Source organism: Haemorhous mexicanus, chromosome 29 (assembly GCF_027477595.1).
Source record: "Haemorhous mexicanus isolate bHaeMex1 chromosome 29, bHaeMex1.pri, whole genome shotgun sequence".
NCBI lineage: Eukaryota > Metazoa > Chordata > Aves > Passeriformes > Fringillidae > Haemorhous > Haemorhous mexicanus.
In genome coordinates, this window is record NC_082369.1 from 2,030,152 (window position 1) to 2,051,661 (window position 21,510).

A 21,510-nucleotide genomic window follows, 5' to 3' on the forward strand; every position below is an offset into this window, starting at 1 on the left:
CTTCAGTGCAACATCCTTCAAGGAAGACAGACTCACTAGAAGAACTTGCAGCTAAAAAAAAATACAAAGGGTTGTGGGACAGACTTGATGATGTTGGAGGTCTTTTGCAACCTTAATTCCATGACCCCATGGTGTAAGTGTTGTGCATACATGTATAGACTTGCCTGCACGAGTGACTGAGGGAAGGAAGCTTTGTAGTAAGTGTTGGAGGTCTCCTAAGTCTGTGACAAGGCAGAGGTGAAGAGCTTGTGTCTGCAAGTCAACTGGGGGCTCTTGTGTCCACAACGTCTTCCTGAAAGCACGGCCTTACCACAACTGCTCTACTCCCACCTCTGCCAGGCTGTGGGACCCCAAAATCTTCAGCTCTTTCCCCACCAGCAGGTCTGCCACAGGGAGCACCAGCCAGCCAACATGTGCTGATAGACAAGCATTGGGCCCAGACAGCCAGCAGGACACAGCTCCAGGGTAGCAGGAATGGAACAGAGACACAACATTTTCTTCCTCTTAAACCCCACCGTGACACTCCAAGCCTAGAGAAACACTCTGTGTGTCTGCCCCATCCTTGAAAGTGTTGCAGGCCAGGTTGCACATGGCTTGGAACACCCTGGGATAGTGGAAGATGTCCCTGCCTATGGTGGGGGTAGGACGAGATGAGCTTTAAGGTCCTATCCAACCCAAACCAGTCTGTGATTCTATGAAATGCACATAATTGACATTAATGCTGCTCTAAATGGTACATTAGGAGAATAATGAACAAACTGATTATTAAAATTTAGTTTCACCAGCAACTCTTCATATAAATACATTAATAATTTTTATTGTTCCTGAGTGATCATTACGGGATTGAATCAAAAGTATTTGGTCTCTTAATTATGGATCCGAATATTATTTGCATTCCGTATTCTGATGCAATTTGGTCCTGGCATAAATTTTAGGGGGAAGAACAATAATGAAAATGTCCAAGTAAATTAAGAATGTTAAGAATGAAAAAGATTTTAGTAGGATCTGGACACACTGAAGTCCAGGCTGAGACAAAGGGCAGATGTGTTGATTTTTTAATAATTCACCTAAATGCAAAGAATGCAGAATTTCATTCCTCAGCGTCTGGCTCAGAAAGTCTGGTGTGGAGATCTGGGTGACTGTTCAGGGAAACGAGGAGCTGCCTGAGCTGACTTCCCAGGGCTACAGCTGATGAGAACTGGGGAACAACTGAGGCTGGCATGAACCTTTGTAAATCCTCTAATAAATCTTCTGCTCGAAGCAAAGCACCTGGAGCAGGTTGCTCAGGCTCATCCTGTCGCTGAAACTCACCAAAAACTGGTCAAATAAAACTCATTAACACCAATGTAGCATTCAGAAGGGCATTCATTATTCATTATAGGCCTGGTTGCACAGGGGATGACTCTACCTTGTGTGCACGTGATCTTCTACAAGTGTGTTGCTTATAAACAGTCACCACGTGCATATTTTGCTCATTACCATAAAGCTCTTCCCAATTTCCCAGGTTCAGTCCTTGCTTTGGCTGTGGCTGCATCCCTAAGCCAGATGTCTTCCCCTTATCTTCCAACCATCCTTGCTGAGAAAGCAGATCCCGCATACTCTATTTCCTGCTAAAACTACACAGGCACAGTAGAAATTAGATGAACCCTTTTGATATCAATTCTAGCCAGGTTTCAGCATCTTCAAGGACAGAAACTTCACTGTCTTCTTGGGCAAACTGTTCAACCACTCTCAGTATAAAACCACAACTGACTACAAAGTACAAATTTTCTCTGGATATCCATCACACAGAGCTGTGCTCAAAATGCTGAGCTACAGCACTGTGAACAGGAAACAGCAACACTGGAACAGCAGTACAGCTAAAAGGTGGCTGAGATTTTAGATCCAATGAGCTCAATTTTACTGAGCTCATTGGATCCCTTACAGTAGAACATAAAAAAAAAAGGAGTAACTTCTCAACAGGGAACCACTACTCTCAGAAACACATATCATCTCAAAGCCTATTGCTTCCCTACAAGACAGCCAATACACTGCATTTTCCAGAGCACTCTCCAACCATCAGCTTCCTTCATAAACACCCAAGGCACTTCCAATTCAAGCAATTCCTATTCAAAGCAACCAAAGCAATTTTCTATAGCAAAGCACAGTGTCTTCTATAGCCCTGGAAGCAGACAGGAAGCTGCAACTGCTCAATATTCTCATCAGTAAACTCCTGAGGCCCCGAGGGAAGGCAGAACCCTGAACAGGTTGCAATGCAGGCAGGAATCCCACAGAACCTCCTCGTCAGAAATAAGGTTTTCCTTTCTTATTGTAACACCTCCCTGCTGGAACCAACCATTCAGAGCTTTAATTAAGTTGCCAAATTCTATTAGTGTTCAGATATATAAACCACAGAACGGGGATCTGTTGAGACAGGCACCTACCAACACCCACCTGGAACCTGCTGCTGCTGTTCCCTCACTGTAACCCAGTAGTGGAAACAGACACCAGAGCGCAGGTACCTTTACATACTAACTTCAATATAAATTTTACAAGTAAGATTTTTCTTTAATCATATTTTAATGCAACAGTTCCTTTACATAACACTGAGGACACATAATACACTATGTATTCATTCACACATGTTGCAGTAAAGGTATCACTGCCCAGCTGTGGGGGCACAGCTCCCCACATGACCACGGGAACAGGAGCAGAGCCTTAAATGCATTTATTCCTCCTAACCTACCTGAATCTCTGTGCCTGGTGATGCACTGGCCCTCCAAACCGTCTAGCTGGTGAATGACACAGCTGCGACAACAGTGCCACATTTTTGTTCTGGTTAGGGTTGGCTGCAAACTTCACTGTAATGGGCTCGGAGGAACCTGGGGGTTTGTGACCATTGAAATTTGTAATTGCCTCTTCTGCTTCTGACCTTTTGTCAAACCGGATAAATGCGACCCCTCTGGACAAACCTTGTAACCAAACCAATAAAAACAAACAAACAAACAAACAAACAAAAAATTGAAGTTCAGGATAAACTCAAAATAACTTTGAAAACAAAACCCAAAAAAGTTCAGTATTTCTATGGTCACAGCTTTCAAGTTCTCTACATTTATATTTCTTCAGCAGCTGGAGGATAAAATACAAAATTAAGAAACCAAAGACAAATTAGCATACTCATTTCAGCTATAACAACCACAGTGACTAAACACTTAAAAAAATATGTGGTAGAATTCCATGATATTCATCACCAACTGACATTTCCATTCACAAAAAACTCCTCAACATTTTAAATTAAGTAAAAAAAAAAAAAATAATTAACTCCAGATGGTTAAAAACAAAACCAGACCCCTCAGTTTCAATTATTTTATCACTAAAGAGCATCTGCAAACACAGAATTTATACATTTTTGCAAATGTTTTCATTTCTCCATGCTAGAAACACACTCAGGTTCAGAGATGAGGGAACAAACACCTGACTATAATAAAGGTCTTCCACCTTTTTTAATGGAGAGATCAGAATTTCACCTTCACCTCATATGCTACTTCCAGCTGGCACATAGATTATTTTTATTCGTTAAAATCAATGAAGAACTACCTCTTGGTAGCTGTACTGAACCAATATCACAACCGTTAAAAATTTGTGTATTTTTTCCCTAGTCCCAGCCCCTGGATGCGGTTTCCTTCTGACTGAGGTACATGTTATGCCTTGTGAGCTCTCCTCTCCTCCCCTTGCTTCTCATCTGTGACTTGACCATGGGCTGAGAACACAGTTTATCACAATGAAGCTAAAAGGGCACATTTTGTTTAAATGCCATTCCAAAGGAGGTATGGTGGCCAGACTAAATGTAGGACTTCATTAGCTCTGTTTCAGAAAGGGACTTATCAGATACTTTGTTTTCTTCACATCCACCCAGGACCATCTTCAAAGCCACATACAGAACTTAGTCTTATCATAAACCACAAAATCATAAACTGTTGTTGGTAACAGCTGAGGATCATTTTCTCTGCTTCACAGAAGGAAATGCAACATGTCAAGACCTCGACCTGAAGCAAACAAGGTGTGATTGCCTTTTGATAAATAACAACACAGGGGCTCACTAGAGTAGAGCTGACAGCACTGCATGCTCAGGTACCAGAGATCAGCCTCCGTGCCAGGGGGAAGGGTATGGCCCACCCTGGGAAGGCCCAGGGCAGCAGCATCACTCAGAACTCAGCAAGGCCTATCCTAGAGCTCAGCTTACTGTGACTCCTCCACTTTCATGCTGCTCATCCTAGTGCTTCTCAAAGCATTCATTTGAAAAATAAATATTTTAGAAAGTGAATTTTTAAACAGAATAATTCTCAAAAGCTGGAGTACCATCTCTGTGAGAAGGTACAGCTAAGTACAAATTAAAACATGTCTTAAGTGGGAGCAGATCAAGATATGAAAGGGAGGCTTAAAGCCAAGGCATAGCTACATTCCTGGTGGGATGGTAAGCCCAGGCTCTGCAGGCATTAACTGTGAGATTTAACAGAACTCACTCTTCAGTCAATGCATTATTAAGGCTGTGGGAAAGCAGGTGGTGTGTTCTGAGCTGAATTACACAGCATCAGGCCTCAGCACACCTATGAAAACTATATTATTCTTGGGGAGATTTTATTTGTATGACTTCTGTCATCTCATTTTACAGCTCTGTCAAATCCAGATGCTTTCCAGACCCCATGGATTCCCAGAGAGGGATGACTAGTTTTGAGACTTGCATTACTAATTTTGCTGTGCTCCACAAGTCTTTTTCTTGCTTTTCATTAGAGCTGCATCCTAGATAACCAGCTCTAGGGACAGGGCCATGCAGGTATCAGAGCGAGTCAAAACAAATAATACTCTCCAGGCAGGATGGGATTTTCCTCATTCTGCCATGGGCAGGATGGGATTTTCCTCATTCTGCCATGGAGTGTGTGCCATGTCAGTTCCCAGATCTCACCAAGCCACCTCAGGTTTCTCTGATGCACAGTCACATTTGCAGCACCATCTGACCAAACACCTGCAAGTGATGCCTGGACCAGGAGCTGGCTCTGATAGGGACACAACCCTGCAGACCTCAGCCTGCACTCACACTGAGCCCACAAGGAGCTGCTGGTGACCCACTCCGAACTACAGCAGATTCCTCACAGAGCAGGAAAGAGGCTTCTGAACTGAAGTGTATAAATGCACATCCCAGTTATAAATGTTAAACGTGGAATTGCTAGAATTAGATTGTCTTCTATTCCAATACACCAGATGCATAATCAATGAAAAAGTCTATTTGTAAAAGCTCTCGCCAGATTAATACATGACATATGGGCTACCAGTAAAACCACAGAACAGCTGGGTGACAGGATAAGCCAGACAGTTATACTGTCTGAAATAATAGGGTAAGAACTTAAAACTCTGAAAACACTTTAACAGAGTCAGAATTGCTATCACAAAGAAAACCTTAACTTTGGTCTCCCCTGAGACAAGTGCCTAACTGACTTCTCCCCTTTCCCTTTTTTTTTTTTTTCTTTTTTTTTTCTTTTTTTTTTTTTAATACACAAAATACATTTAGAACTTTCAGGGCTAAGTGTATGAAATTAATTCCTTTGCTTAGCAGTAACCACAGAGGCCTGTAAGACATCTCACATGGTTTAAAATATAAGAAAATTGAGTGAGTGAGTTCCAGATTGGTACAAAAGACAAAACACACTTTTGTTTTGCTTTAAATCTCTAACTATGGCCTGGAATTGACCAGTGGATAAGAACTGCACATGTGTAAAGTCAAGGTAAGGTCAGCACTCCAGGTTACACACAAGGCCCAGAATTACAGTGCATTGCAGTGCCAGCAAGCATCAGAGCAAGAAAGCAGATTTGGCAAATCAGTAGTGGATAAAAATGACAATAATCCTATTTTAATATGGTCTGAGGTTTGGGCTGTAAGCTGGAAAAGGCAGTGTGAGTCATTTTGTGCTTAAAAAAAATCACTGAACATGGATATCCTGTCAAAATTCTATCACCAGTTGACAGCAGATGTCATAATTAGCTTGTGGAAGTCTCATTTACTGAAGTTTAGGTACTGCCAGTCTCAGAAAACACCAAACACATGCTGTAGACTCCAGTTTTCTGCAGCCAAGGTCCCAGAACTCACCTGTGGTTTGATCCACAAGCACACGTGAGTTGATGATGCGCCCAAAACGGGAAAACATATCTTCTACATCCTTCTGCGTCATTGAGCGGGGCAGGCCACTGATGTATAAATTAGCATCCTTGATAACTTCAGAACTTGGGCGGGCATAGGAAACCTTTAAAAGAAATAAAAATACATGTTCAGGGCATTAACAGGGAAGATCAATTTATTGTCATAAGCCAATTTAATTAATTCCCCCATTACCAACATATGCATTTTTACTGGAATTCATAACAATGGAACCGAGACAGTAGGGGAAAATCAACCAAACAACAGGAGAAAGGGCATGTCCCTGCATAATGCCATTCATTTTGGGCTAACCCAAGAGATAACAACTATATTAGCATTGCTGTAAGGAGACAGCAACAGACCAATACCAATGCTCCCAGCAAACACTTTTGCCACGTGAAGAATCCTGAGGTCTGATTCAGCCACTGGACCTGCCACAGCTCACATCAGGAACTTGTCTTGTTAGTATATTTTCTAAAACTTCATAAAAATATGGCATGAGTAGGGTGCAGTTTTCTGCCCTAATTTCTACTCCTGGAGAAAGCTGCATAAATCACCTAAGCAGGAGCGAGTCCTACACATGGAGCACAGGCTGTTGGTTTGGATAAGGAAAAGAGTGCACATGTACCACCAACAAGATTTACAATAAATATTATGAAGCATCCAAGATGTGCATGAGTTAAACGCCTGACAACCATCTATAATGGTCCCTCTACTGCTGTAAAAATGGTGGGAATGTAAAGAAAGGGAGCCTTCAAATACTAAGCTGTTTCAAAACACTTCACTACTCTCCACCCAGATTCATGTTTGCTGCAGCTGGGAGCACACAAACTTTACCATCAGAATAAAATTTATTACAATGCTGTTTTCACAGACAACCGAAGAGCTCCTACCTTGATAGTTTTTGACTGCAGTCTGAGGCCATTCAGTGTGTTTATTGCTCTTTCAGCATCTTTTGCAGTTACATAGTTCACAAAGCCGTAGCCTAAGCTGTGTCCTAAATGGAAGAACATTTTTTTTAAATTAATCCTAACAAAATTATGTCATCGCTACTAAATTGAAAGGAAATGCAAACAAGAAGTGAACTTAACATACACAATCCACACAGTAAATATTTCAGTAAGCCAAGGAGGTTTCCCAAGGCTGGCACACATAATGAGTAATTCAGAGGTCTTTTACTTCCACTCTGGACATCCCTCTGCCTTCACAGACAGCAGGCACTGGACAGAGCACCCTTTGACAGGAAGAAACTTAGGGCTAAAACACCAACTCTGACCAGTCTTGCACACTTCATGGGTGTGGAACAAAGGCAGAGACTTAACCAAGTTTATCAGTACAAAGTCTTGTGGATAGAGAGCAGAAAGTGAGAAAATGTCAACAGATGAACTGTCAGGTATGAAATGAAGACCCTCGTGATTTCTTTGGCTATTCCAACCTCCACCCCTGGAGACAAGAAGGAAAAAGAAGTTTCCAATCCTTCATTAATATAGCTAATAAGCAGCCAGTTTCCCAAACACAGTATCATAGTGAAGAGTGAAAAATTCTCTTTAAGGTGGACAATTAATGTACTGTTACCTTATTTAAGTTTACTCTTAGAGGAATAATTTGATATTAATAATAAAAATCCTTAAAATATTTAAGGAAAAGGATTTTTAATTGGATACTTACACACTCTGCTTCTACCTCCAATCTCCACAATTGCTACTATTAATTATAACATTACATACTAAGATCATTTTGGGTTGCAACTTCCCAACAATTAAAGGTTCTTATCAGTGTAGGCCTAAAAATAACTAAAATACTTTCAAGACTGTCTCAGAGCAATAAAAAAGCTGCAATTCAACCCAAGACACATCTCTTTCAGCCAACTTCTCCTTGTCTCTGTCAGATCTGAGGGATTTTCTAAAGAAAATTGTAAGCATGCATAGGAAAATGTGCTATTTTCCTCTAACAATGTACTACTTTTAAGCTTAAGGACACTTAAAGACACTAGAAAGCTAATTGTTATGGTAAAGGATTCTGTGGTGAAACAGCCCTTTTTAATCACACTGCTTGGCTCTGCAATGGTCTTAGCTGACAAGGAAGTTTCCTTATGCTTTCCTGACATTTCAGAACACCAAATACGGAGACGGGTGTCCAATGAGGATATCGTGGCACAAATGTCAGAGGAAATGAAGAAAAGGGCTGCAAAAGAACTGTAGATTAACTTCAGATACAGAAAAAAGGATGCCCAGTCTGCTGAGACGTCAAGACTGCAAGTGTAAAATCAGCAAGGGAATGGAAGGAAGGCCCAAATAACCCTCAGTGTTTTCATGCCAACAGACTGACTGCAGAGCTGCACCAGCTCCTGGCACAGCCTCTGCCTTTGGATGCTTCCTTGTGAAACCTAACCCAGCAGTAACTCAGCTGAACCCACACAATGTCAGAGCCTGATGTCTAAATACACCCTTTGTATAAACACTCACAGGTAATTTCTGCCATCTGCTAAAACTCTTAGAGAAGTCAGATCCCCTGTGTTCAGGCCTCACACAGAAACAACATCCTGTTCCCTTAGAGACCTGGTGTTAAAGCAGCTCCAAATCAGCCTCCCGTGACACCAGACACAGAACACAACTAACAGCAAACTGCTCTGTGCCAGCCAAGCAGGATTTAACTCCATCCTCTGGAGACCTGCCTGCAAAATTCTAATCAATGTTTCTAACATGTACCCACAGCATGGCTGCTGTGATTCCTTTACAACATTCCTTCTGTTTTATTAGTCGAAGATGGTCAGTCAAAGATGGTCAGAGATCAAATACAGTTGGTTCCCACCCACTTACCTACTGAGATTATTTACCTCTGATTAAGAAAATGAGTAACTGAACAATTAGAAAAATGTTGAGCACCTGGACCCTACCTTATTTCTCCAGACTAAGAAAACAAAAGTAAGCTTAAGAGGGACAAATACCAGGTGGACAGATGGCAATAGCTTTTGCAAGGATGGGAAGGATCCAACATCTTTCACAGGTCCAGCCCTGCTCTGAAGGCTCAGAGCAACAGCTGCTTTATGGATATTTTCAGTCTGTCCCAAAAGTTACATAAACATGAAGATTCCAGCAAACTATTGAACAGAACCAGGTCCTAATAAAAATTATGGAAATGGGCCCTTAAAGACCAGGGAAACATACCCCAAACAAGACTAATCCCTCCAAGTGTGACCCACAGTGAGCCCTGGAGGACTCTCACTGCCTGGATGGATGCTGCACTGGGGAGGACTGGGGGACTATTTTCTTGACAGGTGAACAAGAGCAGGATTCCACTCATAAATTTATTATGCTGTCTTCAGTACACAGAATATCCTTCCCTTGCAACAAGTTCCCAGAGAACAGAGCAGCCACAGAATTGGAGATCATGGCATGGTTTGGGTTTGAAAGGACCTTAAACACAATTTCATTTCACTCCCTGCCATGGGCAGAAACACCTTCCACTGTCCCAGGCTGCTCCAAGCCCTGTCCAGCCTGGCCTTGGACATCTCCAGGGATCCAGGGGCAGCCACAGCTGCTCTGGGCACCTACTGCCAGGGCCTGCCCACCCTCCCAGGGAACAATTCCTCATTCCCAAGATCCCATCCAGCCCTGCCCTCTGGCAGTGGGAGCCATTCCCTGGGTCCTGTCCCTCCAGGCCTTGTCCCCAGTCCCTCTCCAGCTCTCCTGGAGCCCCTTCAGGCCCTGCCAGGGGCTCTGAGCTCTCCCTGGAGCCTTCTCTTGTCCAGGGGAGCACCCCCAGCTCTCCCACCCTGGCTCCAGAGCAGAGGGGCTCCAGCCCTCAGAGCATCTCTGTGGCCTCCTCTGGTCTCACTCCAACAGGTCCATGTCTTTCTTGTGTTGGTGTCTCCAGAGCTGGAGACAGCTCTGCAGACGAGGTCTCACCAGAGTGGAGCAGAGGGACAGAATCCCCCCTCCCCCCTGCTGCCCACACTCCTTTGTTTCCTCCCAAAGCATCACACAAGTTGTGTTTATGCACTGTTTGAGATCAGTGACAATGAATTTTAAGTTACTTATATGCAGGATAAAACAGACCTGAGTTGCAACACCCATGGACACCCAGGAGTAAAAGGCACCACGTGACCTGGGCCCAGCCCCTGGAATCAGAAACTGTGCCCTAACACACACACACACAAGGCCACATTAAAAGCAGTCTTGCCAGGCACTCTGAAAGCACATTCTACAGCCTCCAGCCAAAGGCTTCCTCTTACAAACTCAGGTGTACATATTCTGTGTCCACTTGTTCCTGTACAAGTCCTATCCTGGACCTCACACAAGTCCTTCCAAGTGTCTGTCCCCAAAGTACCATCACACAGTGACTGTACCATTTTTTACTGGTTTTGTCTGGCCTTCTTTACTGCTTCTGTCAGAGCAAAATTCTGCATCTTTTTCACTTCCAGTTTTATACAGGTTCCTCAGTGACTATTCCTTATCCAACAATTTGAATGTCCTTGAAAGTGAGGGGGCAGGGACATAACGCAGTTTACCCAAACAAACCGTGACTAAAAAAAGAAGTCTCTGAAAGTGGCAGGATCTCAAAAGTTCATTCTCATACTCCCTCTAGGAACCTGACAGTAAGTCTGTACTGAATCCCAATATTACAGTCCTATTGGGTTTTACCAGACAATAAGTAAGAAACTGTCAACTACCTGCATTTCTCTACAATGATCTAGAATGCAGACAATCCCTTTTCAGCTGTACTTACCATCTTTAAACTACAGTAGTATAACATGACCTTATAGTCTTTAAGTGATAGAAAAACCCAATCCATGCAAAACTGACAGCATATGTTAACTTATCTTGCTCTAAAATACCCAATAGCATCAGCCTCAGCCATCTCCTCCCACTCAGTGCCCAGTGTTCATCTCTACACAGGCTGGGCCGACACACAAGTGTCCTGTCACTGCAGGAGACATCTCCACCTCACAGATACCTGTGCGGGAATGCTCTTTGCTTCATCATTTTACTCCAAAACAGTACAATCTACCTATGTGCTAAGGATGACAGGAAATATTTAAGGAATTAGCATTTACACAATATTATGACTGCTGTCAAGTTTTTACCCCAGGCAAGAGAACTGATGTTCCCCGCCTGCTACAGAATCCTGAAGCACAAAAGAAATTGGTGCTGTAACAGTTTTCAAAATATTTTAGTGGATAGGAATTTTAAAATATTTTTTAAAGTTTGCATATACATAAATATAAATTTACTCAAGAGACAAAGCTAAAAAAGAGCAACAAGTAGGTCCTTATCTGCACAATAATTAACAAAGTAACTACAAAAGCTAGTTTTAAGCAAAATACTACACTCCTTCAGCAGAAAGAATCAAGTTTTGTTTCCATGATAAAAGGCCCTTTCAGGAGAGAGGGCACTGCTTTTCTTTCTGTGCATCACTTGGGTTTCTGTCCATGTCCCTGCTTCCTTTCCCAGCTCCTGAGACACACAGCTTCAGTCACCAGCTTCTTCCTTATTCCCAGCCCAGTGCTGACAACTCCAGCTTCACTGAGGAGTCTGATACACGGCAGAGCACTTCACTGAGAGCAGCTAACTCAGATCCTCCCCCTCCTGTCCTCCACAAGAAACCCCAAAATCAAACCTGGCTCCTGTTATGTCAGTGCACCTCAGCATGATGGCAACTTAGTTCAGAACTTGTTTTCTGAACTGGGAATCAGTTTTTGGAGGACGTGAGCTGGGTTTGAGCTTTTTATTTGGCTTTACAAACCATGCCATGAGTGATAACTAGAGAGCCTAAATAGGTGTGAGTGCATAAAGAAGTACCACAAAAATACCAAGCATCCGCAGAATACAAAGCAGTGGCTGTAGCTTCTGAGGATAAGAACAGATTGAAGTGCTCAGATGTGCCTTGTGTGGGCTTCTTTAGCACAGTTACACTGTTGTACAACCAGGGCTCCACAATCATATCAGCCCACAACCACCCTGCATCAAACTTCCTGACAAGTGCCATGACAGGGGAGAAGGGCAGCAAGGCAGGAACGGCAGAGCAGGTGACCAAGAGCCTGCACCCTCACTGCTGAGCAAGTCCCAGCACACATACAGCATCCTCTGTTTCCTAACAGCCAGGAAAACACACAGATGTGGGAGCAGAGCAGCCTGGCTGAGCAGGGAGCCATGGCAGAGCTCCAAGGGAAACAGAGCACAGGAGATAAAAGTAGTAACAGCTACAACAGGAGGAATTTGGAAACACTGTCCACTGCGTCTGAGGAACAGCAGAGCTCAAATGCAGTTCAGACTTGAAAATAATGGAAAGAAATAAAAGAATAATATCAAGGGTAACAAGAAAATATTCTATTGCTGTCCCAGCAGCACAAGGCTAGAAGTATGACAGCAGATTTAATATGTGAGCTGAGCAGAGGGGCACGGGATGCTTTCTGTGCCTCACCTCACCAGCAGAGTCTAACAGGTTCTTCACTTTGGAAAGAGCTCCAAGAGAAAGGCCAGCGGATGAACACTGAGCCACTGAGCCAGCGACTGACTGGTTGAGTGAACTGGTCCCAGTCAAACCCATGGGGAGATGAAATGGGCTCTATGTAAGGGTGATGAGGCACCAGGCTCATGTCCCTGCCAAAACTGCTTCATCTTTGAATGATCAGGAAATTGGAAGAAGGAAGGTAAGCAACACATCCATCTTCACTTCAAAAGGAGACAAAACCACCCCGCACGCCCCCCCCCAACTATATGCCTGGAGCTAGTGAAGTTTGCAGGGTCTCTACTGGGACCTGCAGCTTACCTTGTGACCCACGTTGTGGAGGAGGTGATGGGAATGTGCTCTCACCAATACCGGAGATCCCACCAGGTTGGGAGAAACCTGTCACAGACTGAAGGGTCAGGCTGCCAAGAGGACAGGCCATGAGCACCTCATGGAATGCAGCAAGGACAGATGCAGAGCCCTGATCATGGGGAGAAAGAGACCCTGGCAACAACAGACTGGACACTTTCTGGCTGGAGACTGTTCTAGGGAAAATGAGCTTGGATCAGGGTATGGAGCATGAGCCAGCAGTGCCCCAAGGGAGAGGGGTAAGAGCATCCTGTACAGGCACAAGACAGAACACTTGACTCTGGAGACAAGGACCTGCTATTTTGTAGATCCTTAGCAGGTTTTGTTTTCATACTGCAAGGTGTCCTTACATCAAAAAGAATGGAGCCTCATGAAGGATTTCTGTCAAAACATATTTCTGCATTTGTACACAGACATCTTGATGACCAATTTTCAAAAGTAACAATTAAGGGCACAATTTTCCATTCCATGTCTATGTTGATCAAATTCCATCATCACAAAATAGACAGTAATAAACAGAATAACTTCTAGCATATAATTCATAGTATGTTTTAAAATACAGGAAATTATGGAATTATGGAATGGTTTGGGTTGGGAGGGACCTTAGAGAGAATTTTATTCCAACTCCTGCCAAGGGCAGGAACACCTTCCACTGTCCCAGGCTGCTCCAAGCCCTGTCCAGCCTGGCCTTGGGACACTACCAGGGATCCAGGGGCAGCCACAGCTGCTCTGGGCACCTACTGCCAGGGCCTGCCCACCCTCCCAGGGAACAATTCCTCATTCCCAAGATCCCATCCAGCCCTGCCCTCTGGCAGTGGAAGCCATTCCCTGGTTCCTGTCCCTCCAGGCCTTGTCCCCAGTCCCTCTCCAGCTCTCCTGGAGCCCCTCCAGGCCCTGCAAGGGGCTCTGAGCTCTCCCTGGAGCCTTCTCTTGTCCAGGGGAGCACCCCCAGCTCTCCCAGCCTGGCTCCAGAGCAGAGAGGCTCCAGCCTAGGACTCCATCCTTCATTAATGGTATAGATTATGCATCTCAGCTACTCTGGCAACACATGAAGCTGTAGCTAAAACTCATACCTTGAAGCAAAAATTTTCTCTTATCCAGTCCCCTAGCCCATAGGTCAGGTATGTCCTCTCATCTGCCCCACTACTGAGCAGCTGCTGTTTCTGACACAACCATTTGTGCTGTGGTGAGCATAGTGAGTTCCAGAAAACACACTAGTGGAGACAGAACTGAGTACAGAAGCTTCAGTGCAGGTACTGAAGCAGTCAAAAGTAAATTTCACTTTTATTTTGCCTACCAAAAATATTCTGCCAAATGGAAGTAAATATTTTTTTGTTTACCCAAAGAATTTGTTGAAGCAACAATTAATCATTCTGAAATACTATCATCTGCCTCATCTCCAGTTAAGTCATAAATGCTGCCCAAAACTATCATTTAGTATCATTTCTGCTACTTTTAATGAAGGGATGGGACTATTTTCTGGCTAAGAACAATTTATTGCTCAGATGAACATCAGTCCTAGAGACTGAGATTTTAGAGGAGCAGGCAGTCAGCCATAGCTCAAAGAAGTCACAAGTTCTTTGTTGCAAGACAATACATAACTTTTTAAACCAACAGACAGTTGCCACAGGCTTTATTCTGCTTTTCTAACCTATCACCTTTACTTACTTCTGCTGTACTGTGGATACTTTTATCCAGTGGGCTATTATCACACATATACACATATGCTTCTCATTATAACTTCTAAACTCAGCTTACTCTATACAACCACACCCCTACGTTATAAACCCTTCACTGTCTTACCCAATACAGTTTCTCACTCACTTAAGGCATATTCTTACTTACAACTAGAGAAACACAAGTTTATGATTTTTCTGCTTAATGTCTGTGTATTGTATTTTTACATCAATCCAGCTTCTCCCAAGGCTGCAGATCAAATCTTTCAGTGCCCGTGGAAGTTTCTGTTTTTTCAATTCCAATTTAGTCCCTGAAACACCAAGACAGCACCAGAAATTTCATAGAGTCCTGTCTGCGTCAGGCTGGGGGCAAAGCCCAGGGCTGTGCCTAACCTAGAGAGCTGCTGTAGGGCTGGGTCAGTCACACCAATATCTTACAGGGAATTACTGCACCTGCTCCACCTACACAGAGTACAGAGCTTAAAGTTTAGGCTTATATTTCAGCATTTTCAGCATTTCCACGGTGTTTCACCGTTTCCTGTTAGTCTGAGCAGCAGCTCAGGGTCTTCCTTCTACAAGACCTGAACCCAGCTTTGTGGCAGGTCCTGTTACTGAGACCCAGACTGTACACTAAGCCAATTCCCACTTTTGCTCAAGACTTCAAACCAGCACACCTTACTGAACAGACACTTAATGGCAACAGAAAGGAACTATCAAGGAAACAAAGAAAATACCTAGTTATATTGATAATGACTTTCCAATCCAAAATGCATCCCCACTGCTTCCCCTGTCTTTAGGACACAATCTCTGTTTCGGTTCACGGCTCAACAATGAAGAGTCTCATTTACAGAAGTTTAAGGGCAAAAGCACATTTAGCTGGTTTGGAACGCCTGACCTTCAAACAACTCAGAAAAACATCACAAATTACAAATAAAGCTGCCTCTCCTTCTTATGTAAAATCAGTGATATTTGCCTAGAAACAAAGACGAATACAAACAACTCAGACGCCTCCTTTGGGAAAAAGTTAACAGCTACAAAGTTAACTTGACAAAAGTCTGTTGTCAACCCTGATTCAGAGAGCTCACAGGGATCTCACGATCTCCACAATACTTCAAAAATTCAACCATAAGAGTAACAGCTTTAAATCCTGAAAACAAAAGGGTGGGGGCTTTTTAGTAACTAATTTTATTTCACAAAGCCTCTCTGCATAATTATAATTTCTGTATGTTCTTTTTTTACTTTTTTTCCTTTCTCTCAGTTCCAGAACATTTCTCTATTGAGATTTGATTTCAGTTGCTCCAGAGCTCCTTTTCCAGATGAACTGCCAGCATCCAAGATCCTGTGAAGTGAAAAAGATTTTTAAAGTGAAGACAGAAAACACCAGGCCAACACCAGGCCCAAAACTGTACAGAAATACCACAGGCTTGTTTTTTTGGAGGGAGTCTGGGAGGAAAATGCCTGCCCACTTACTGCAAGATCTCATTTCTTTAAACAGGACCAAATTTGTTCACCTGTTGTTGGAACAAGAAATCTGACTGTTCAAGATGCTGAGGGCCCAAAAGTTCACTTCTTCCTTCTCTTGAGGAAGAAACTGCGACTTTCAAATAACAACACTTCTTTAGCTGCAAACATTACAGTACAAAAGCCTCAGCAAGTGCTCAGTCACGGGCTGACTTGAACACAACTTTTACACTGCAGAAATGCAGCTGCTCCTTTGGAAGAGAATGAAAGTATTCTAAGATGTAGAAAAAAAATTCCCACTAAAAACATGCTGAAAAATATTAGAACACAACCAAAGATGTTGCCACATAGCCCATTTGTATGGCTTCATACAGGGAAAAAAAAAAAAAGCAAAGGAAGCAGAGGCATGGAACAGTCTGTACAGTTTTCTTGGCCTTTTTTACTTGTACGGTAAGGAGGGTTGTATTTAACCCTCTCAGTGTAACCAGACTGGAAGGACACCCATGACCCCAGAACAGCAGGGAGTCAGTGCCTGTTGTGCCAGCCCTGCCTCAAAGCTTTCAGTGAACATTCTCAGGGTCCCTCTGAATGGGAGCACCATCACTACCTGGTGACCAGCCACAGTTACCCAGTCTGGCATCACTGCGCACACCCAGTGTGCACAGTCAGAACCATCAGCCAACTCACTGACCAACATTTCTAACAGATTTGGCCCTGATGCCAAACCTTTGGGTACTTCACTGAGGGTTCCCTCCAGCTACTGATGAACCCCAAACGCAAGGACTGATTTTCAACATGCTCACAGGCCCTTCAGCTGGTGACACAGGTCCCCCTCATTAAGAACACATCTGCTCAGCCTGAGTGAGAGGCTCCAGGCACTCCCTGCACAGCTCCACCATCCTTATCATTAAAGGCAGCTTTTCTTTTGCTCTGCTTTTCCAGGAACAGGTGCTGCCACAACTGCTGGAGACCACAGCACATCATCACCAGCCCTGAGTGCCCAGTCCCTGCCCCGCTCTGCCTGCTCACAGTGCTCTGGAAGCTCTCCCCCAGGCCAGACTGGTACATAGGCCTGGCTTCAGCAACAGCTGAACAAGTGCTTGACAATCCCCAAGCAAGGGTCAACCAGAACAAAAACTTCAACCTCCTTTTGGTCAAGTACATCTGACAAAGCTCAGAGCAACCTGCTCCAAGTCCAGGCGTCCTGTCCCATCCTGACAGCAGCCAGCACTATGGGTCATAAGAGGGGTGCCAGAAATCCACTGAAAACCCAAGATATGCCCCAAATATTGAGAAGCAGAGCCCAAGAACTGCTGCTAAAGCGGTTGCTTCTACTGGCTGTGCTCTAATCCCTCTGAAAGAGCCCAGGCAAGCTTCAGGGATAGAAAGATGGGGAAGGGTCTGGAGGGGAAGGGGCTGAGGAGCAGCTGAGGGCATTTGGCTCCTTCAGCTGGAGCACAGGAGACTGAGGGGAGGCTCCTCAGGGGCTGCAGCTCCTCCCCAGGGGAGGCACAGGGCCAGGGGCTGAGCTCTGGGACAGGGACAGGGGGCCAGGAAGGGCTGGAGCTGGGCCAGGGCTTGGCATGGAGCTCAGGGCAAGGTTCTTCCCCCCGAGGGTGCCAGAGCTCCAGGAGCATTTGGACAGCGCTCTCAGGGCTGCCTCAGGGTAGGGGTGTTGGGGTGCTTGTGCAGGGACAGGGGCTGGGATCAATGATCCCCATGGGTGTCTTCCAGCTCAGGATATTCCAGAATTCTCTAATTTAAGTTAACTATATTTCTATACCCTTGAGAGAAATCAGTTACTACCTCTGAGGCAGTTTATGTGGCCACCTTTATAACAAAGGGAATTAAGTGGAGCTGGCAAAGCTGGTGTTCACATTTTCGGTATTTGGGCAATTTGTCTGCAAACCATTTGCACTTCTCATTAAGTTAACCATTGCCACAAGGCATTCTTGAATGCACATTTAAAGAAATCACATACCACCAAATGTGATTAAAGAGCTAGAAAAAAAAAAAATCCAGAGGTAATGATGCATTCCAATTCCACAGTTAACAGCAAACCTGCATAAACAATTTCATGGGTGTTTTGCATGCAAAAGGAAACGACTTCAGTCAAAGAGAATACTTAAGTATTTTCCACAAACAAGAACACTTCAAATTCTATTTCTAGACTGAGTTCACTGCACTGGTGAAATGAGTAGTTGCCCCGTCACATGAACTTGAGCCACTCACCACCCTGCAGGACCTGACAGCTGGGCAGTAAAATCCTCCTTCCCTTTCTGCATGAAAAGCTCACATGGACAAGGACGCTCCTTTCTTTTTTAGCTGTGTAATTTCTGAGAATGAGTCTTCCAGAGAAGACATGAAAAGAAAAAGGCAGGGAAAGGGTAAAGCTTTATGTCCATTCCTGAGGAATTGCAACTATATGAAAATGATTTATTTTGGTCCTGTAAGCAACATGCCCCAGGCACACCTGCAGAGAGTGAGCCATCACTGAAGCAATGTTTGAGATGGAATTCCTGCATAAAACCTTAACAAGTCACCTCAAAATGTCCTTTCTGCTCCATACTTGCCAGCAGCAGTGGAGAGATCCCTTTGCCTCAACAGCTGCTGATCACCTTAGCGACCTCCATCAGAACTCAAACTGACACAGCAAATGCAGAGAGTGCAGGAAGCCCACATCCCCCTCTCAGCCTCTGCACAGAGGGGGCATGTCTGGGGAACTGACAGGTACAGAATTCCTGCATAAAACCTTAACAAGTCACCTCAAAATGTCCTTTCTGCTCCATACTTGCCAGCAGCAGTGGAGAGACCCCTTTGCCTCAACAGCTGCTGATCACCTTAGCGACCTCCATCAGAACTCAAACTGACACAGCAAATGCAGAGAGCGCAGGAAGCCCACATCCCCCTCTCAGCCTCTGCACAGAGGGGGCATGTCTGGGGAACTGACAGGTACAGACAGAGCCTTTGGAACAGTGTGAAGGATCATATCCTACACTCCTAGAGCAGACAGTCGTGAGTACCAGAGGGAAAACACTCCCTGCTCAAGCAGTACAGAAGGTGTACTGCAAGGAACAGGAAACCTCAGGAAGTTGGATGCCTCCTTCCCAAAACCAATCACTGTCAGAAGGAACCCTCACAGGATGAGGTGTGCACAGCAACCTGTCACCAGGGACTCTGAGTGGGATATGGTGTCAGGAGCAATAAATAGACCCCAAAGAAGTCTGAGACCATAAACACATGGGGAAAAAGGTTCATAGAATCCTAGAACAGAACCCTAGAATACTCTCAGTTGGGTTGATGGTCCCTGTGGGGCCCTTCCAGCCCCTGTCCCTGCACAGCCACCCCAACACTCCCACCCTGAGCAGCCCTGAGAGTGCTGTCCATACGCTCCTGGAGCTCTGGCAGCCTTGGAGCAGGACCATTCCCTGGGGAGCCTGGGCAGTGCCCAGCACCCTCAGGGGGAAGAAACTCTTCCCCATACCCAGTTTAAACTCCCCCAACACAGCTTTGTGGTAGTTTTGATGAATTATTTTCCCTTGCACTCTGAAGACAGTTACATACAGTATCACTGGTGGGAGCACCCCACAGCTCACATAATTATTCCAATAAGGAATATTATTTTTAATATTACCATGTACTGCCATAGCACATGAGTTTGTCAGCTTTTTGGTTTTAATAATTCCACAAAAAAGCAGTTTATCTCTACCTTTTCAGAGCTTTAGGATAGTCAGGTTTGAAAGCACCAATACTTCAGCAGAGTAAGGGGAAGACAGAGAAACTAAAACACACATGACTTTCAGCTTCAGCATCTGGTCCAGAAGGACTAACAGTCTGTGTACAGCTGCATGGACAGCAGGCTAAAGATGACCAGGCTCTCTTGGAAAATTTAGAGCATCTGTGCTGTACAAAGTCAGACATCCTGACACAACAAGCCATCAGCATCTGTGCTGCAAGAAACTGAGCAACCCCAGAGGGGCCCAGAGGCCTGCATTCCTACATTAACAGGTACTGAAGGAGAAATATTTTTAAAAAACTCACCTGTTAGAGGAGTCCAGCCCAGCACAATGGCTGGAAACCCAGACCCCAAAACCTGGATGCTGCAGCAAAGTCAAACACTGACAAACAAACTATGCAAAATACAGCACAAGACAGATTTCTTCTGTTGCATCATCTCCAGCACGAGGCAGCTGCTCCAAGGAAGTGGACATTTAACATCATACACAACCCTGGAGAGGGAATTAGTGCAGAGTACAAGTCTGGTCCTGCTGTGTCTGCAGTCACTACTGCAGGGCTACTGGACCAACCCCAGACTTCTTGCTCTCAGCCTCATGAGCCAGAGCCCCAGGAAGAGAGGATTTAATTGATGGAATCAGGTCAATGGCTACTCACAGACCTCAGCAATCATCATGACAGGCCAGAAGATGCACTAGTGAAAAGTTATACTGCAGGCTGGACACTGTGCCATACTATATTGGGAAGTGGGAATCAGCCTTCTAACATTTCCCTAGGGTTCAAAGCCCCAAGGCATGGCTGGTGCTCAATTAATATCTGACAGAAAGAACAGTATCCAATGAATGCTATAATTCTCTTATGAAAATCCTGGATGTCCAAGACATACTCGCCATAAACACAAGTACAGTGAGCAGCACAGCAACAATCCAGTATTTGCCTGCTGACCCCCAGTACTGATTCACTCATCACAGGTCAAGCAAAGCCATGTCTGGAAGTGCTAAGGAGTGCACTATACCAACTGGGGAATGTAAAGCCCAGCTTTTCCTCCAGTATGATCAGGAGGAGCCACGCATCCTTCTAACGCTCATCTACTGTGCACAAGTTTCTCTGTACTGAAAAAAAGGAAAACAAAAACAAAAAAAACAACAACAAAAAAAAAACCCAACAAAAAACAAACAAAAAAAAAAACCCAGAAAAAGAAGCTGTGACATCTCAAACAACAAACCAAACACACAGTCACACCTCTATCAATGGTTATAACCCATATGTACACAAACCCAAAAGCTCCTGGTAAGGAATGTGAACTGACACTATGGTTTGCTGCTACTTTCACCTTCCTGTAATGCTCACCAGCAGTGAGATAAAGGGTAACCAGTCTGGAAGCTTCTAGGAGCTTCTCTTCATTTTCTAACCACAAACTAACACACGGAACACAGACTGTTCAATACTCTGCTGCCGCAACAACATATGTAATGATCATAATAAAATATTTTGCTCAAACAAACCAAAACTTTGGCTTTCAAATCAGTTATTGAATCCCAGTAATCAGCCTCCAGACAGCTCATGCCAGTTCAGTAAGTCGTGAAAAACTGCATTCCAAGCAGAAGTATTTTTTGCCCCACATTTCATTAACAGACAATAAATTGAGAA

The 21,510-nt window shown here is 44.3% G+C and overlaps 1 protein-coding gene across 2 annotated transcripts in view; it reads right to left on the reverse strand.

Annotated features, from left to right (window-relative positions):
* ELAVL1 (ELAV like RNA binding protein 1) overlaps positions 1-21,510 on the reverse strand; it is a 40,484-nt gene that overhangs the window by 6,165 nt on the left and 12,809 nt on the right. For both annotated transcript variants that reach the window (XM_059870097.1, XM_059870096.1), the window contains exons 3-5: positions 7,063-7,166; positions 6,122-6,275; positions 2,726-2,951 (exon numbers count right to left, since the gene is read on the reverse strand). In XM_059870097.1, coding sequence (XP_059726080.1) covers positions 2,726-2,951; positions 6,122-6,275; positions 7,063-7,166 — 484 coding nt within the window. The remainder of the gene's footprint in view (positions 1-2,725; positions 2,952-6,121; positions 6,276-7,062; positions 7,167-21,510) is intronic.